The following is a 20,384-nucleotide window of genomic DNA, read 5'->3' as shown; positions in this document are numbered from 1 at the left end:
GTCTTATCTCAAAGCTGGCTATGTTCTTTGCTGCACTCTGTGCAATAGCCAAATAAAGATTGCTGTTATACTTTGCACACACACATACACAAAGTATATCTGTTCTGGTTTATATGCCTGGCTCTTTCCAGCTAATTCTATTTGGTATGTGGTAAGTTTCTGAAACATGGAATTTCAAAACCAAAGTCAACTGATGCCAATTGTATGTACCCCGCAGAGCCACGGTGGGGGAAGAGATATTCAAATTACCCCTAAGGAGAGGCAGAAGGGTGGTTTTCTATTCTGTAGCATGTCTTATGTTAAAATGTTTGCAGTTAATATGAAAGTTTAAAAGAAGAGTTATCTATAATAATAAAAGGATAATATGCTAATTAGACCAGACAGCCGAACGACCTTCCAGACGTCCTTCTGGATGACCTTCCCAACAAAGCCAGGGCTGCAAGGGCTGAAGCAAGCCTCCATGGCTGCGAGGGCCGAGCCCCTTGCATGAATTTCATGCATCGGGCCTCTAGTTCTATATATGAAACTAAGTCTGCCTCTAGGAAGATTCAAAATGGAGGATGAGAAAGAATAACTTTTTTAAAAATTTATTTTAAACCAGGCAGCAAAATGAATAAGGACTCTTAGCTGCTACATACAAACGCATCTTGAAGACCTGCATGTGGGCTTCATGACAGGCCTTTGTGATAGTGAGTCAGCAGAAGAAAGATACCTGGCGTGTTTGAAAATTGTAACTATCAAATTGATCCTTAAGAAATAAAGGAGAAACGTCTGGAATATGAAACTTCCATGGAACTTTCAGAGCAGGAGACTGTGGGGGTTCAGAACAAGCCATCCCAAGATGTGCCTCTGTGGTGTACAGATTACTTTGAGCTAAAGGCAATTTTAGCTTCAGGCTCAAGTGAAACTTCTGTCCTTCCCTTCACTACCTAGAAGAACTTAACTCAAGGGCCTTGCCCACAATAAGAGATTATCAGAGTGACCTTTTTTGACCTATCTATAGGGCAGAAAAAAACTTCTATTTACTAAATATCTGTTCTTATCATCCTGCAATGGCCCTTTGAAGCCTCCAAGGTACATTATCTCTTCCCTAGCTCAGGATGTCTTATACACCTCAACCCCCTTCTACCTCGGAACCTCTTGTGCATGTGTGATCTCTCACTCTCTCTTCTATGCAGGGTTCCCATACATATTGCATGTATTAAATTTGGTTAAATTAAATTAAATTTCTCCTTCTTGCAAAGAAGGAGGAAGGAAGGAAGGAAGGAAGGAAGGAAGGAAGGAAGGAAGGAAGGAAGGAAGGAAGGAAGGAAGGAGGGGGAGGGAGGGAGGGGGGAGAGAGGGGGATGGAGGGAGGGAGGGAGGGAGGGAGGGAGGGAAAGAGAAAGAAGATAAGATGGATCTGGAAGGAAAGTCGTAGACCTCTTAAAGTTTAAAGATCTTAAATCATGTCTTGCAATGTACCTCTTGTTTATCTAAATTTTCCTTTAACGTCATCCTCTGAGACAGTCTGCTGCAAATAAGTACGAAGGCTAACTTTTGCCCATAAGAAGGGCATTCCTGGTACTGTGAGCCTTCCCTGTGAAACACATGATCAGTTACCTGCTTTGGACTGAGAGAGACCCTGCAAGAATGAAAATAACAAGGACACAGCCAGAGACGAGAGAGGGTGGGAAGGGAGAGAAAAGAGGAGGAGAAGCAAGAATGAAGGCCGTGTGTGGAGAAATGGGGAGGAGGCAGGGAGAGTGAAACAGCAGAGTCCAAGCTGGAAATGGAAAAAAATGAGGGGGGGTAATGTGTTTCAGGGAGCAAGGAAAGACAACTGAAAAGGACCTTAAAGAGAGAAAAGGAGCCCAGCCAGTATGGCTCAGTGGTTGAGCATTGACCTATGAACCAGGAGGTCACAGTTCAATTCCAATCAGGGCACATGCTTGGGTTGTGAGCTCAATCCCTAGTGGGGAACATGCAAGAGGCAGCTGATCAGCTCATCATTGATGTTTTTATCTCTCTCTCCCTCTCCCTTCCTCTCTGAAATCAATAAAAATATATTTTTTTTAAAAAAGAGAGAAAAGGAAAATGATAGAAGTAGTCTCATTAGGACAGGCCATGCTCTTTATCGAGCCTCCTGGGACACCTCTTGCCTCTCAGCAGGGAACGGGAAGACATGGAGGCTGAGTGTGCTCCACGTGATTCCGTTCTTCCCCTCCCTGTCCCAGGAGTCAACTCAGAGCTATTTTCTATTTTCCCAAGCAATCTTAATGTCTGTCATAGTTCCCTTCGTCTCCCTCCCTGACCCCTCAGCTTTGTGACCAATCCGCAAGATAATATCTCAGTCAATGCAAGATGACCTCTTAAGCAGGTCCCAAATTCCCAGCTAACTAAAATAGCACAAGATAACGAATAAGGGAAAGGTGATGGCTTAAGTGTTCTATGTTTTTGTGATGGTGTTTATTCTAACAGAAAAGAGCTTTTTCATAAATTCTTGGTGCAGAACAGACATGGAGAGTGTGGCTCCTTGAAAATGAATTGATCAGAAGGACAGAAAAATGGCTATTCGAGTGACTACAGCAAATCCTTCATAGGAAGTAATTCAGCTTCTATCCATCTGTCCATTGAATCTCTCTCGCTCTCTCTTTTTTTGTTTGTTTGTTCGTTTGTTTCTAGGTAGAAGAACGGACCAGGCTTAACCGGCAAAGTTCACCTGCCATGCCTCACAAGGTTGCCAACAGGATATCTGACCCCAATCTGCCCCCAAGGTCGGAGTCCTTCAGTATCAGTGGGGTTCAGCCTGCTCGGACCCCCCCTATGCTCAGACCAGTTGATCCACAGGTACATCCTCTCCTTTGTTCCATTGGACATTTCAATAGGGAGACAGGTAAATCTACTAAAGGCCCAGGGGATTGTAACATGGATTCAGGCATCAGACCAGTGAAATGTTGGCCCTTAATATACAATCTATAGCAATTAAAGAGGCCCCACTAAATTTGAAGGGTAGATGGAGGGGTGAGAAAGAGAAAAGCACCTCCTTAACTTTGAGCCCACCACAAAGTAAGTCACGTGGTACATTGGCCTCACTGGAGAACCGTAGAAGTTTCTGTGAGGTGGGAACAAACATCTTTTTTAGTTTTAATTACCAGAATAAAATTCAAATGGACCTTTGATATGTAAACTATTATATTATCTCTTGTTCCTTGGGATTTGGGTGTGATTCGGAAACTGGAAAAATTAGATGGGCCAGGATAGCCGTGTATCTCCTAAAAGTGTGGTCACGGGACCAGCAGCATCAGCATTACCCCAGAACTTGGTAGAAATGCAGATTCTCAGGTCCATCGCAGACCTGCTGAGCAACACCTGGAATGGCTGTGGCAGCCTGTGGTTTAACAAGCCCGCAGGTGATCTGATGCACTGTAGAGTTTGAGAACCACTGTTTTAAGCTAGCTGGAAAAGAAAAAAGGTTACGCCACTTTTAGAAACAGAGGAAGTCTCTGGACATTTTAGAGGACTTTTAAAATTATATATTGCAAAATAAAATAAAATATGAAGTGAAATAAAGTATACAATTTCATGAAAAATGAAGGTAATGCAGCTGCTTTCACCCAAATGTCTTCACTTCCTTCCAGGCATCCACCTGTACTAACACTTGCATAAATATTTTGAGGTCACCTTTGAAATATGTAATGCTATTTGAACTACAGTTTAAAGGAGTAGTGCTAAAATCAAGGATTCTTGTTTTTAAGTTTGCCTTTTGCATACGAGGTCCAAGATTTTTTGGTACCAGCCAGCTGAGCATATCTTGCCCTTGGTTGTTTTAATTTGCATATAATTCTTCCATGCCTGACCTTTCATAGGATGCATTTTTTATAGGAACTTCTCTTTTAGCCCACATACCCTCTTTTAAAACCCCAAACCTTGACCTTTTAGGGTACTTTTGCTCTGTAAAGGGGAGAGTAGAGGAAAATTTTATGAAACTTCATGTAAGTGACTAGGAAATGAAAATATAGATAATCTCCCAGCCGGCACAGCTCAACAGGAGGTTGCAGGCTCAATCTCCAGTGTGGGGCATGCAGGAGGCAGCCAGTCAATGAGTCTCTCCCATCATTAATGTTTCTATCTCTCTCTCTCTGTGTCTCCCTTCCTCTCTGAAATCAACAAAAATATATTAAAAATATATATGATACCCCTTGACAGCTAATTGGATTAGCATGTTTCGGAAATTTTGATTATTGTTATTTCTTCGATGCTTTTAAGTAGGTTTGTGTTTTGTGCTACATATCTTTAAAACATCCTTTGTTGTAATATTATTACTTAATGAAATTTAATATTAATATAAATTTGGTTACAGCTTTATTCTGGTGGAAGCATAACTTTCAGCTGAGCTAGACTTTGAGGATTTTCTCTGAACTATAATAACATTCCAAATTCCAGCTTAAAGAGGGTCTGAAGAGGCTGGGGCATAACTGCTGCAGGATAAGACCTCCAGAGCAAGAAGAACAGGGCTAGGCTTATGGAGGGGGCTGGAAAAATGCCCCCCAGCCATCCAGGCACTGAGATTTCAGACTAAAGAGGATGTGATAGGTCCCTTGTCCAAACCAGATATGCAATTTAATTTAGAAAACATTCTAGGTGTTTCCCCAACCAAGACTTATTGAACTTTCACATGCCAGGCATAGTGCTAGACTCCGAGTTATAATGTTGATGTGGCTCCTTTCTCCAGGGAGCTTGCCTTCGTGTGGGAGGGGGAGACAAGCTTACATGGCATTAACAAAGAAGTTGTGAGCAGTGCTAACAGCAAAGGATACTCTGAAATCTAGATTTTAATGATTTGTCTTAAAGAGCCAGATTAATACCCAAAGACTGAATGTCTTTCCTGCATGAAAAATATCACCACATGCCCAATTGTGAGACAACTCTAAAAGGAATGTCCTGGAGTTGAGATGTATATAATATCATAGGTGGTAAGAGCCAGTTCATCACAAAGCAGGAGAGCCTAGCAGTCGGGTGTACCATGGAGGGCTGTATGGGTTACAGTCCAGGCTCTGGTACCCATTAGCTGTGAAATCTAGGCTGTTACTTAACCTGTCTGTGCCTTTCATTCTCACATGTCAAATGCGGGAAATAACTGTGTCAACCGCATGGTGGACTTAGTGAGTTCCCAAGAAGTAAGCTATCCAGGGCAATTCTTGTTTTACAACACAAGAGCACTCTCTAAAGTCAAGGTCAGGGGTTTTAAAGAATGCTGTTTCCAATATTAGAAGAGGAGTACTTATAAACATATTGCTGGTCAATATATGTTCACTTAAAATTGTTAATGTTAGTATCATCCCACTTATTTCACTGACTTCTTAGCAAGTAAATCACTTAACTTTTGGCCGGGAACCATGGTTCAGCCCTACACAGAGCTCTAAGTGGAAAATTTTGAAGAGCTTTTAAAAGTGTGCTGTAGATAGCTGTGATGGGCTTTATGTACACCAGTCCTTGTGCCCTGCAACTTTATTTTCTCTTTCACTAAGTGAGGTACTTACTAGCTGATCCGTTCTTTCTCCTAATAATCATGCTCTGATGTTGGTTTGATGCTTAGATCCCACATCTGGTAGCTGTAAAATCCCAGGGACCTGCCTTGACCGCCTCCCAGTCAGTGCACGAGCAGCCCACCAAGGGCCTCTCCGGGTTTCAGGAGGCTCTGAATGTGACCTCGCACCGCGTTGAGATGCCGCGCCAGAACTCAGATCCCACCTCGGAAAACCCTCCTCTCCCCACTCGCATTGAGAAGTTTGACCGAAGCTCTTGGTTACGACAGGAAGAAGACATTCCACCAAAGGTAACATCACTGGGTGTTCTCATTGCCATCACCATCATTGTCATCATCGTTGATGGTGATGATTACCCCTATTCCAGACCTTTCATAGTAATGGACATTATGCCAAAGCACTGTCCCTTGTCATATCTGTTTTGGTCCCTCCTGATTCCCAAGCTATGAATTGGATTGTCGTTTATCATTTCTGACCTCTTTTTTCCCCAAAGAGACAAAGGCTCAGGTTGATCGGATGACTTGGAAATATAAATCCTCTACCCAGAATTAGAACTTTCAACCCCAAACATTTCAAACTACTGTTTTACTATCCACATTAAGAAAATAATAATGGATATTTTTATTGGTGACCAAATCTATATTTAGACAAATTAAAAATTTACAGATAAAAAGTAGAAAATTCATTTATTCCTATTTTTAACAATACAAAGTGAAACCAGATTTCAGGTGTTCAGAAAATATTATTGCTCCTATAATATTTTCGTTAGTCATATTTATAGAAAGCTTCTTGTAGGCCAGGTCATCATTTAATTCCAAGTTTAACTTATTACTGAGGATAAAATTCTAGGGTAAAATGACCATCACCCCACACTGCACAGTCCTGGGTTTGGTTTCTTTTGTTTTGTTTTTGCCTACAAAAGTTATTACTCATTCCAAAAATTGCCCATGTGACCATGCATCTCACTGCAGAGAACCTGGAAGTATTTAAAAATAATGGATAAATTTTTGCATCAGATTCTCTCTGGTTCAGGATTCCCCTTTCTTCTGAACTCAGCATAAGAGCTATGACAAATGGGATGTTGCACAATTTCCGGTGACCAGTGCCATTACTGATTCCAGAAAAAAAATAAAACAATAATAAAAATAGATAATACCACATGATTTCCAAACATTTTTCCTCAAAAGGGTATTATAAGAGGATATCCATTGTTTTGAAAATGAATAATGGTGTTCTCCTCTTGTGGGAGCAGAGGTGCTATAAAAAAAGGTTCTTGTGAGAGCCAAGTTCAGTATGGAAAACAGATGGATGGAGGAGCAGACACAAAGATCTGGGGAAACTGAGAATGGAGGTTATCAGTCCACTCTCTAAAAGCATGCAGGCACATGTTTGTAAGCTCTGAGAGAAAAATTTAGATCAATACAAGCATTTCAGGTTTTAATTGTTCATTAGACTCTTCCTTCTCTACAACTATTTAAGCTCACAAAACAATAAAGGAAGACAGTAGAAGCCTTCCTTTTTAATTTGAGCAGATGGGAGCACTGATTTGGTCATTTTGCTTCATGTCACTGACTCGTCTTTTTAGGTATTTATCTTAAAATGTATTCTAATAACCAACAAAATTTCTATTAATGTCAATATCACTTAATTTATTGATAATCGCAAAATAGGGCACATTTTTAAAATATCTAGTACAAAACACTAAAAGAGACCCTCTCCTCCTCCAAAAAAAATGAAGAAAAACTGAAGTACCTGATGAATGTTTAACCCAATTAGCTGTCACGGGACATCAACATTTTCATTCCTGGTCACTTTCATAAAGTAAGTTTTCTCTCTACTCTCCCCTCAGGTTGGACTCCTTAAATACAGTTACCATACTTGATTTCATTAAGAAATGTTTCATAAAAGAAGGCACACTTGAATTCTACCTTAGGTCCTTGCCAGGTTAACTAATGATACATACGTTTTCCTAATGTACCTCACAGTGTGATTGGTCCTCAGTCTTTTTGAAGACCCTTCCAGTATTTTCAGTGTTAATCCTGTTTTCTATTATATTTGCAGATTGACCTTTTAAAGCTGTGTTTGGGGTGTTTAATTAGTAATTGCAAGTTGATAAGGAACTGGAAACATGCAAGATCTATTGCAATAGTTTCTCTGAGCTCACTGACATGTGGCTTAGGTCCCAAGTTCTAGCCTGATACCCTAGTTTCTCAACAGATTTCATAATTACCTTACTGTTTATTAGTTGTGATGTGAGCCTAAAATGAAACTCAATTTATCTGGATGGCTCTCAACTGATGCAACTTCCAGTGATCAGGTGAGTTCATGGTACCCTAAAGAAATTTCTGGCATCCACCACTCTTTCACACAGAAAAGGGAGCTCAATGAATGAAAATAATGAGCATGATCTGTTTTTAAATTTGGTTTTAAAATTCAGGACCATATTCCTTAATGGTTGCTGAATATGCCTCAGTGCCTTTTGTTTGATTTTATTTAGGAAGTTCAATCATTCTTTCAGAAATGAAAGATGTTTCTTCCCTGTTTCTGATCATTGCTGTAACTCCTGGCAAATCTTTTTTTTCAGGCAATCACTTATGGAAGCTATTTTATGGAAAATATTTCTGAATTCTGCTTTTCTTTCAGGTGCCTCAAAGAACAACTTCTATATCCCCAGCGTTAGCCAGAAAGAACTCTCCTGGAAATGGTAGTGCTCTTGGACCCAGACTAGGATCTCAGCCCATCAGAGCAAGGTAAAGGGGAAAGACAGTTCCGGTGAAGGAAGAAGCCCCCACCGCTGTCGTCATTATTGCTCTTCTAAAATATGTCTTTGTCCTTTTTTCATGTCAGAGGCATATTGTCTGGCCGTCTGGACTGTTCTCTTTGGTGGGACAGAGCACAGGCCTTCTATTTCTTCAGTAGCTTTTCCCAGACATCAGTGTGCAGTGGGGGCTCATGAATGAATGAGTGAATGAATCCATGAATGAATGAGGCAACCCAGAAGCCAATCAGGTGTACCTTCCCTGACAAGTTTTAAAAATTGTGGAGTAAAATTGCAAGGATAGGCCTGGTTGTAGTATCATAAACCATCCCTTGAGAGACCATTTTATGGAATCAACAGAAGAAACTGGACTGGTTTGAGGGGATTCTTAGCATCAGGTCCAGAAATGTGCCCTGAGGACCATGGGGACATTAGAAAGTAATTGCCAAAGAAATGCATTGGTGACCAGCTGCAGAGCTTCCCTCGCTTGGCAAATTACACAGGGACCAGCCCATAGGAGGAACTCCCCTCTTGATTAGGGAGGGTCACTGAAATGCAGTCAGGCTTCCACTGAGGCTCTGTACTCTCCGAGAATTTTCCATCAACCATGTACAATCCTGCAGACAGGAAGTTGCATCTACCTACCGGTTGGTGCAGAGATCTTGAGAGAAGCTGGAAAGTAAACAGCATCTTTACAGGAGGGGAGCAGATTTTATGTGGGAACAGATGCTGTTGGCTGCTACAGCTCCTCAAGCTTCCCTCAGAGTTTTCATCATGAAAACTCCCCTTTTTAGAACCAACTGAAATAGCAAAAGGCCTCTGCTGAGACTATAAAAAGGATGAGCTTGGACAGCCTGTTTTATCCTTCTTTATTGTGCTCATAATAAGAGAAGGACTCTCTCCCTTGCTAGTGAGAGAGACTAGGCATGAAGGTTATGATTATTTGCATAGATCTTTAAAATATGGAATGCTTTTGATCATAAAGCTTTAATCTTCCTCTTCACATGAAGAGCCTTAGGAAGGGGTTAGTCCAAAATAAGATGGAACTGTACTAAGAACATGAATCCCTTTAGGGCAAAGAAGCTAATCCACTCTGAGTGGTTACCAATAGCAGGAAGCTCTCAATGAGCCATTTTTGTCCAGTGATTTGTCAGATCCACGCTGAGCGAGTGTTGCTGTAAGCAGAGCTGAGGAACACTGGGCTGCCCTGTGACCAAAGAGCCGCCTGAACTTCCTCAGTCACCCCCTTCAAGCAGCTTGAAGCCCCACTTGTCACTGCTACTTCTCCTTTGAACTCTGCCCTGAGGCTCTGTTCACTGATCAGTTGCTTAGAATTTTAGGTGCTGTAAATCAAGCATCATTTCAACTTTAAGTATTTTTCCTTCTATCAGCCAAAAAAGAAAGGGAACTATTGTCATCTAGTCCAATTAAAAGCAGCTCTTTGTTCCCCCTGAAGTGTTATTTTAATAATGTCAGGGTTGACATTTGATGGTCAGTGGCTTGCAAAACGTGCACTTTTCCCTCGGAACCACTTAAATATTGTACTTTGTGCAAAGAATGCAGGCTTTGTGAGGAGGTAGGAAAGGAGTGAATTAAGAGGTAAAAATCACTTACCTACATTGAAAGTCAGAGGGTTTGTAGAGGACAGGGAGGATGGAAAATCCCATCTTTGCCACCTGGAACAGTCCTACAACGCACCTTCTTCTAGCGATCACGTGTCTCCAAGTGGCCAACATTTAAGGTCTGAATCAGGCTTTGCAACTCTGGATTACATTGCGTTTTTAAAAACGTGAGGATGTGTTTTCTTTATTGTGATAGAGATAGCTTTAGTTCATCTTTGCTGCATAACAAAGCACCCTAAAACTTGGTGGCCTGAAATAATAACAGTTTATTATTTCTCACGATTCTATGGGTTTGCAAAGAAGTTCTGTTGGTCTCACTTGAGCTCACTCATGCAGCAGCACTGAGCTGTTGGGTTGTCAGCTGCACCTCCATGTGGTCCTTCATCCTGGGCTTCTTTACTGTGTCCAGTGCACAAGTGCTTTTCAAGACTTTTCTTGCATCATCTTGCGGATGGCCTCCACAGGTCACATGGTCAGGCCTTGAGTTAATGCATAAAGGAGTACACATGCATGGACATGGGAGATGTGATTCACTGAGGGCCATTACTGTAATACAGAGACTCTCCTGCTTTCTGATGGCCTGAATGAGGTCTTCAGAGTTCTTTTTGTAGCATTTGTCAGACAGCTGCCCACCCACAAAGCCATTAAAAGGGTAGCTTTTAAATAATTCATCTTTTACCATGCTGCTAAGCTACACTTCTTGTACTTGGTCAATATTCCTTTATGTCCTCCTAACCTTTTCCTTGAAATGGCTCTTAAGGGAGACTAGAAAATTAGCACATTTAGAATGGGTCCCCAAGAAAGATTACGCATGTAATAAAGGACAGGTTCAGGATGTTTTGTTATCAATATTTTTATTTCATTGGCTAAATTTAGCAAATGTTTATTGAGGATCCGCTGTATGCAAGGCTGTGTGTTGCCTTGGGACCCAGTGACTCAACCAAGGCTGCCTGACTCACGGGCCCATGGGTCAGAGGATATAATATACCTGCTGCTCTTTCATGCTGCAGGTATTATTAGGGGCAAAATTCTATTTCTGAGTCCCCAAGTCACCAGTTGGAGAAGAACCAAAAGGAGAGCAGTCCTACCTATGTATAGTGTAAAGTGATTGAGAAATAAGCCACTCTTGTGCTAAACAGTGAAGAAAAAAAGGCAGAGCCTAATGCTTAAGAAGTACAGTTTTCCCTTCCTAAATCCAGTACTAATGAACTCCAATTACTGGGTGCAAGACACTATATAGTCATATGTTTTAACCTATAAACTACTTCGCATCCCGAATAGAAGACTCTTGAGTTAAATTGGCATATGCAAGCATGTACCTGTAACATGAGGGGAAAATCAGAACTTTACTGTTTCAATAGCCTTCCTTATCCCTGAAAAACCTTCCTGTTATTGTCACTCTCCCACTGTCTCCACATGCCACTCCAAATCAAAGAGCCCTATTGAATACAGGTTTTTAAATAGATACCGTATGGAGGAGGTACATCTGTGCTGGTGTCAGTCAAGAAAATGTTATTGGGCCACCCCTGTGGATCCCTGCCTTCTGCTTGGTTTGGGGCAATTTAATATTTATTTCCTTACTCATTAAACACTCTGGAACACCTATCAATGCAGAGTTCTGTTCAGTGTCCATGTGCATTAGAGATGTTAACTAATTTAAGCCATATGACAGCTCTTCGAAGTAGTGACTATAATCAACTCCATTTTATAGATGCAGAAACTGACATGAACACAACTAAATTACCCAAGGTGACAAAATTAATAAGTGATAGAGCCAACATTTGAAAGCTGGTAGCGTTGCACCCAAGTCCTCACTCAAGCACCACGCCACGCTAATCTTCCAGTAGTGAACGCAACTGTCATTGCTGCCTCGTTTTCCCAAGAGAAGGGGTCTCATGACCTGTGGACCGACAGGGCACTGTTTTGCCTCCACCTTTCTCGCTGTATGATTTAGTGAGTCTGTTAACAGCTCATCTTCATCTTATGGTTATTGATCCTCATCTTGTGATATTCACTACCATTTAAAAGCTTTGTCCCATGGGACAAAATTTCTCTACTCAAGCTGGAACTAGTATCATCATGTGCTTTTAACTATTGCCTTCCTGGATTGTTAAAGTCTGGGTGAGAACACCATGACCCCTCCACTATTCCCTGCCCTTCCTTCTTCAGTGTGTGCAGCTGGGCCTTGTGCAGGCTGCTAGTTCAAAGGGATGTTCTCAGATGCCCTGTGACTCTCAAACACCTTATGTTGTCAAGGTGATACGTTAAGTTTAAATCAAGATTTGATTTGCTCATTTAAAAAAAGTATCTTTTAAAAATTACAGGGACTTGAATAGTTAACTTTGATTCATGTGTTCTCTTAAAGCAAATTAAAATTTGATCAGATAAGTACATTCTGAATATGAAAAGATTTAAATGAAGCCTGAAACTCCCAGTCAAAACCCAATAACTAAATGCTTAATTTCAAAAAATAATTCTCTGTCCCATCCCAAACCTGTCTTCTTATGACTCCTTTATCCACGTTGGCTGTGTCATCAAAGAACACAGTAAAGTGAATTTTGGCAGCCAGCCAGTTAATTATAGACTTGGCCCAAGTGTTTGGGCCAAGAAATCACTTTGTAATCCTAATTTTATGTTTTGACTTTTTATATGATTTAAGTAAGTGGAAAAATTGCCACATTTTTCATTTTATTGTATGTTTCATAGACAAAGCAGCATTGTCTGTGGGATGGCAAATATCTGAACTAAAAGTTAGCATTTAAAGAAAGCTATATGAATGTTGTCAAGTTTTTACACATTTGAATCTGAGTAGGTTCAGTTAATATGTGGACAAGCGAAATCTATTATCTCATGGAATTCTTCTGAAATTGATCTCCTCTAAGAGCATTTATCTCAGACCTCTTGGCCCCAAGGCCAGACCATTTATTTCTACATAATAAGGAAGAGAAAAATCTGAACAGTATGAGTTTTGTTTGTTTTTTCTCAAAATACTCATAGTTCACACAAAACTAAGACAGAAAAGGCATTTTAAAGTTTTTCCTATTTCTATGTGTGGTTACACAGAAACGAAATACTTTTTTCAGACTTCAATGGCAAAAGTAGCAACCCTGTTAAGATCAGCACCCATGCAGGCTAGCTGCCATGGGGAGGACTTGTGCTAATGAGGCCCAGGTCATGGATTTAATGCCCATGGGAACCAATTAGCTTCACAAAGAAAAAGGCTGAGTCCCATCAGAGATGCACGCTCATCCCAGCTGGTTCTGCTAATATCCATGTCCCTCTTTTATCCTAGGACAGTGGTCGGCAAACTCATTAGTCAACAGAGCCAAATATCAACAGTACAACGACTGAAATTTCTTTTGAGAGCCAAATTTTTTAAACTTAAACTTTTCCTAACGCCACTTCTTCAAAATAGACTCGCCCAGGCCGTGGTATTTTGTGGAAGAGCCACACTCAAGGGGCCAAAGAACCGCATGTGGCTTGCGAGCCGCGGTTTGCCGACCACTGTCCTAGGACAGCCCTGGCTCATGCCTTATTATCACCTGTGACAGCAGCATTCTACCTGGTCAGCCTGCCTCTCTCCTGGCCACTCATTCATAAGCCTACCCTGAGAGACACATGTTCTCTGCCAGGCTCTGTAGGCCATTGCTTCACTGTCCCAGGGTTTCTTTCCTAACACAGACTTTGGGGCTCCTCCAAAGTTGTGTCCTCTTTACACCAATAAGCCCTAGGGAAACCCCAGCCCCTGTGTCTTTGTTCAGGCTGTTCCCCCAGCCTTCCTGCCCGCCCCACCATGGCCCAAAGCCTTTCTCTTCCTTGACACCACTTTGCCTGCTCTAGACTGCATTCATTGTTCTCCAAACTCCAGTCCTGTTTACAGACTTTTACACACAGTGTGCAGAGTTTTGCCTTGTTTTATTTATTTTTTTTTTTTTAATTTCTTTATTGATTAAGGTGTCACATATTTGTCCTCATCCCCCCATTCCCATCCCACCCCTCTCCCCACGCATGCCCCAATCCCCTGTTGAACTTAACCGTTGGATAGGCTTATATGCATGCATACAGGTCCTTTGGTTGAACTCTCCCCCTCCCCCCCACCCTCCCCCTACCCTCCCCTATCCTCCCTCTGAGGCCCGATAGTCTGATCGATGCCTCCTTGCTTCTGGTTCTGTTCTTGTTCCTCAGTCTATGTTGTTCCTCATTTCCTCTAGATGAACGAGATCAAATGTCACTAGATATATACTAATAAGAACTGAATGTGAGACGAGCAATAATATTTATGCTGACAGGCAAATGAATCAATCTGTAGCGAGCTTCCCCCTGGACCAACAGTTCTTTTGAGACCCAATTTCGATGTCCAGTAGTTCCTTATGTGTACATGTCAGCACTGACCCCTCAGCTCTGGATGGTGGACAAATGGTGGTAATGGAGGTCTGACTCCCTCTGGTTTGGTCTCGGCCGATCCCAGGGGCACGGCGTCACCTGGACTAAGGGGCACGTGGCCTCACCCATACCCAAGGGGCGCGTGGTCTCACCCGGGCCTGGGACCCAGCCTCACCCGGATGGATCCAGGGGCGCACGGCCTCACCCGGACCCAGGATCTGGCTTCACCCGTACCCAAGGACGCTTGGCCTCTCCCAGACCCAGGGGCACGTGGCCTCACCCGGGCTTAGTTGCACAAGGCCTCACCTGGATCCAGGGACACATGGTCTCTCCCGGACCCAGGGACGCTTGGCCTCTCCCAGACCCAGGGCCACTTGGGCTCACCCGGGCCTAGGTGCACGAGGCCTCATCCGGATCCAGGGACGCATGGTCTCACCTGGACCCAGGGACGCTTGGCCTCTCCCAGACCCAGGGGCACGTGGCCTCACCCGGGCCTGGGTTCACGAGGCCTCACTCGGATCCAGGGACACATGGTCTCACCCAGACCCAGGAACGTTTGGCCACTCCCAGACCCAGGGCCACTTGGGCTCACCCGGGCCTAGGTGCACGAGGCCTCATCCGGATCCAGGGACGCATGGTCTCACCCGGACCCAGGGACGCTTGGCCTCTCCCAGACCCAGGGCCACTTGGGCTCACCCGGGCCTAGGTGCACGAGGCCTCACCCGGATCCTGGGACACATGGTCTCACCCGGACCCAGGGATGCTTGGCCTCTCCCAGACCCAGGGCCACTTGGGCTCACCCGGGCCTAGGTGCACGAGGCCTCACCCGGATCCAGGGATACATGGTCTCACCCGGACCCAGGGACGCTTGGCCTCTCCCAGACCCAGGGCCATTTGGGCTCACCCGGGCCTAGGTGCACGAGGCCTCACCCGGATCCAGGGACACATGGTCTCACCCGGACCCAGGGACGCTTGGCCTCTCCCAGACCCAGGGCCACTTGGGCTCACCCGGGCCTAGGTGCACGAGGCCTCACCCGGATCCAGGGACACATGGTCTCACCCAGACCCAGGAACGATTGGCCACTCCCAGACCCAGGGCCACTTGGGCTCACCCGGGCCTAGGTGCACGAGGCCTCACCCAGATCCAGGGACGCATGGTATCACCCGGACCCAGGGACGCTTGGCCTCTCCCAGACCCAGGGCCACTTGGGCTCACCCGGGCCTAGGTGCACGAGGCCTCACCCGGATCCAGGGACACATGGTCTCACCCGGACCCAGGGACGCTTGGCCTCTCCCAGACCCAGGGCCACTTGGGCTCACCCGGGCCTAGGTGCACGAGGCCTCACCCGGATCCAGGGACACATGGTCTCACCCAGACCCAGGAACGTTTGGCCACTCCCGGACCCAGGGCCACTTGGGCTCACCCGGGCCTAGGGGCACGAGGCCTCACCCGGATCCAGGGACACATGGTCTCACCCGGACCCAGGGACGCTTGGCCTCTCCCAGACCCAGGGCCACTTGGGCTCACCCGGGCCTAGGTGCACGAGGCCTCACCCGGATCCAGGGACACATGGTCTCACCCGGACCCAGGGACGCTTGGCCTCTCCCAGACCCAGGGCCACTTGGGCTCACCCGGGCCTAGGTGCACGAGGCATCACCCGGATCCAGGGACACATGGTCTCACCCGGACCCAGGGACGCTTGGCCTCTCCCAGACCCAGGGCCACTTGGGCTCACCTTGCCTTGTTTTATTATTTCCAGGGCTCACACTCATGCATAGGATTGGGTTGTAACTTGACTGCCCTGTGACCTGTGCTCTCTTCCATCTCTCATACCAGGCTAATGAGTCTCACAAAGTAGGTGCTTAATAGAGAGGTTTTGGTTACATGATCAAAGGAGTGCTACACGAGAGCTAATAGCTGGATCTTACTACCACACCACAGCCACCAGGGGAAAAGTCAGAGCTCATAGCCACACTTCTCTCAGTAGATTTTCTTTTAATACAAAGAACACTACCTTACCATTCCACAAAATGAGAGCAACTACCAAGACGCCTTCGTATGCCCATCACCTTCAATCTGCAATACAGTTGGTTAGCCACATGATTTTTAGAAAAAATAGTTTGGGAATTTATTAATAATACATAAATAATTCCTGATCACTACTGTTTAGTAAAAGAGGACAATGGGAAGAATTCATTGTTTTGGAATTAAAGAACATGAGATTGTATTCCTTATGAAAAATTTGAAATACAGAATATTTTAGAAATATTATACATTTATCATTGCAGGTATTCTCTTTGTCGAGGGTATTTCCAGTGTGGATCCAAATCTATTTTAGTTAATTAGATGCTAACAATTTTCACAAAAATAGTTACCATACAAAGGAGTGTCATAAAAATATCGAGAAATTTTAAAGTTTTCCTGAAGTTTACCAACAATCCCTTCGGTAGTTGATATTACTGTTATGTCAATTTAGCAACCCCTTTGCTATAATAACCTAAAATAACTTTGTCATATATTTTACATTTATATAATCAAAATTAATAAATTATGACGATATATTTATTTTTACATATAATGTTTTCTAAGGCCACCAGCAATGTTTTCCAATAACCCAAATTTTAAGAATTTTTATAACTCAATCAAAATGTTTTTGGCAGATACATTACCACAAAGTAAGGTTCTTGTGTTTTCAAAAAGATATCTGGGTTAGTTGCTGCTATATAGATGTTATTCCGTGGCCAGGTTTTTGGTAGACTAATCCGAAAGTGTGTCAAAGGGAGGGCACATATTCTTTTCATACTTATGGGTGAAACATCTGAAGAGCAACACGGGACAGAGTTCCTGGTATGCAATTGATATTCTTGAAATGGGCAGAGCAAAATGAGAGCATAAAATTACATTTTCATATGATATCTCACTGCACTAAAATCAGCACTGTGGTGACTCCATTAGCAAAGGTGTAAAAAGTTGTTTGGGGAACTGAAGACATTGGAAACATGAAGGGGGCCAATGTGACTCCTCTTAGCAGTGGGATGGCAAACACTGGAGCTTTGAGTCACAAGTGACTGTATTATCTGTGCCCAGCATTACATTAAGAAAAAATGAAAACTCTGTGATATAAAAATTACAAAAGAAGAGCTTTGTAGAAACCTTGAAAATACTGTTATTTTTGTAGCAAAGTCATAAAAATCTCAGCAGTTGCCTCCCACCACCACTGCTGAGATGTCTCTTTTCCTGGCATAGTTTCCATGATCACCAGAAGTGGCCTAGGAGGCCCTGCTCTGTGCTCCCATGTTGCCCTGTGCACACTATAGGCAACACATGGATAAATTGTGTCCGTGTGTCTGGCTAAGTTAGCACAAGACATGGCTGTGTTTTGTTCACTATGTATCACAAACGCCTGGCCCAGTACCTGGTGTAGACCAACGGAGTGAGTGCATAAATACTACAATTTGGGAAGCAGGAAAGATAAGAAGACAAGTAATACAGAAAGATTTTATAAAAGGTAGAGCTAAGTAGTCTGCCAACAAACTAATTTGTTCTTGAATTAGCATTTAATTATTTTGAAAACACACCTCCCTTTGATAACAGCCAATGTATATAAAGACTTCCTCCAAGAAGTTAAAAAATACAAATATACCACTAGCTATACAAGCAAAGAACTTGATTAAGTGATTTGCTGAAGAGGAATTATAAATGGCAAACAAATGTGAGTAAAAATTAATGTATCTCAGTAGTAGTATCTTAAACTGCATTAAAACAACAAGGTACAAAATGTTTAACAAATTACCAAACTGCTCATAATAACGTGTGGTAAGAATTCGGGGCGATGGACCATCCCATACACTGCAGCGAAAACTTCTAATACCTTTCCATTAACACTGCATTGTGAGTAGCTTCACAATGAAATGCAATCACTTACCAGTCACTGAATTTCCATTAGTATGTTTATGTACATTCCCATACAAATGTGCATACACACATACACTTGGATATTTTTATGCATGTAGATAGCCATTTCAGTGTTATGTGCCACAGCAATGTAATGGAAGCATGATAATATCTAACAATAGAGAAATGGTTAAACTAATGCATCTGTTTACTGGACCATTATGCAGCCATTATTGTTTGTAGAAGCATAAGAAGCTACTCATAAGTGTTAAGAGGGGAAAAGGCAAGCTGCAAAACTGAATATACAGTATGCTTCTATATATAAAAAAGACTGGAAGATGATATATCAAATAGTAAAATATAGCTGAGTATCTCTTGGTTCGAGATTGCATGTGCTGCTTCCTTATTTTTATCTTTTAATATTTTTCAAGTTTTTTACAATGAGCACAGGGTAAGTGGTTTAAAAGAAAACCTCCTTTGAAGATTCATCATTTCACAGCTAATACTCAAAGTGTGATGACCCAAAAGTTGGGTCAAGAGTTCAACTCCCCTCCCCCTGCCTAAAAAAAAAGTTACATTTTTACACGCTAAAAAAAAAAAAAAAGAAAAGAGTTTATCCCATCCAGATAGTGATCTGGCCAGAAGTTCCACAGAGGATGGTGTGACTATCATTGACCCCTTTAGTTCAAGGTCACCTAAGCACTCTCTTTATCCCTCTGCACTGAGATGGGACTGGTCTATGCTTGTGTCTACCAAGGGCAAGGTCTTGAGAGGGTAATCACTGTGCTCTGCCGTCCTTGCAGCAACCCTGACCTGAGGAGAACTGAGCCCATCTTGGAGAGCCCCTTGCAGAGGACCAGCAGTGGCAGTTCGTCCAGCTCCAGCACCCCCAGCTCCCAGCCCAGCTCCCAAGGCGGCTCCCAGCCCGGATCGCAAGCAGGGTCCAGTGAACGGACCAGGGTTCGAGGTAAAGCTTTCCCTTGCCTCTCCCTGACAACATGGCCTGGACAGGAGAGCCATGGGCGGGGAGTCGGGCTACTTCCTGACTTCTGTGACATATGCTCCTGGTGTGGCCACCACTGTGTGGTTCTGAAGAGCCGCTTAACTGCTCTCAGCCTCAATATCCTTAGAGGAGCCGGCCACCATCCCCAATTACGTGATGTCTGGTGTGGACTAAACCCTTTCTAATCACAGGTACCAGTGTTTTGCAGGGAGATCGCAGAATATTGGTATTATTTGAAAATATAATCACTTAACAAGTCACTGAATTTTCATTTCCATTTGATTTCCTGCTTTGAGTTTCCTGTACCCCCAAGTATCTGCTTTCCATTGTGCCAATAGTCCCTTTTTGTATTCTGAACATAGTTCATTATACTAGTTATTTTTCTTTTTCTTTTCTTTTTTTAAAAATATATTTTATTGATTTTTTACAGAGAGGAAGGGAGAGGGATAGAGAGAGAGAAACATCAATGAGAGAGAAATATCGATCAGCTGCCTCTTGCACACCCCTTACTGGGGATGTGCCCACAACCAAGGTACATGCCCTTGACCGGAATTGAACCTGGGACCCTTCAGCCCACAGGCCGATGCTCTATCCACTGAGCCAAACCAGTTAGGGCAATACTAGTTATTTTTCAAAGTGAAATAAGACTAATATAGAACATATCTATAATAACAAAAGCATAATATGCTAATTAGACTGGACAACCAAACGACCTTCCAGACATCCTTCTGGATGTCCTTCCGGGCAACCTTCTGGACGAAGCCAGGGCTTTGAAGGCCAAGCCCCTTGCATGAATTTCATGTATCAGGCCTCTAGTATATATATATATATATATTTTAGAAGAAATAAAATTTTAACTTAAAATAGATATTTAACTCTTCTGGTTATTCCTGTTAGAGAGGTAAAAATTAGCCTCTGACCATTTAATTAAAGTCATTCATCATTGTTCAGTTTCCATTAATGTGGAAGCTTGTGAAAGACATTAGTATGTCCAGCTAATTATACACAACAGCACATTGTTTCTAGCTAATCTAAATTTACTCTTTCTGAATAACCTTCTTCAGAAGATAATTTTGCTTCCAAGTAAGAAAGACCAAGACTTTTTAAAGTGCAATTTGATAAATATTAGCACGCTTTTCTTAGTCTTTTCACTAGACACAATCATTATTTACCTTCTAAATCTTTTCAAGGTTTT

The 20,384-nt window shown here is 43.0% G+C and overlaps 1 protein-coding gene across 1 annotated transcript in view; it reads left to right on the top strand.

Annotated features, from left to right (window-relative positions):
* Positions 1-20,384, top strand: part of TNIK (TRAF2 and NCK interacting kinase) — a 341,946-nt gene that overhangs the window by 276,087 nt on the left and 45,475 nt on the right. Inside the window, exons 16-19 of the mRNA XM_008142296.3 lie at positions 2,665-2,829; positions 5,579-5,818; positions 8,172-8,278; positions 18,990-19,153. Coding sequence (XP_008140518.1) covers positions 2,665-2,829; positions 5,579-5,818; positions 8,172-8,278; positions 18,990-19,153 — 676 coding nt within the window. The remainder of the gene's footprint in view (positions 1-2,664; positions 2,830-5,578; positions 5,819-8,171; positions 8,279-18,989; positions 19,154-20,384) is intronic.

This window comes from Eptesicus fuscus, chromosome 3 (genome assembly GCF_027574615.1).
Source record: "Eptesicus fuscus isolate TK198812 chromosome 3, DD_ASM_mEF_20220401, whole genome shotgun sequence".
Taxonomy (NCBI): Eukaryota; Metazoa; Chordata; class Mammalia; order Chiroptera; family Vespertilionidae; genus Eptesicus; species Eptesicus fuscus.
Note: the sequence above shows the minus strand (reverse complement) of the source record. Positions and strands in the feature narration are given on the sequence as shown.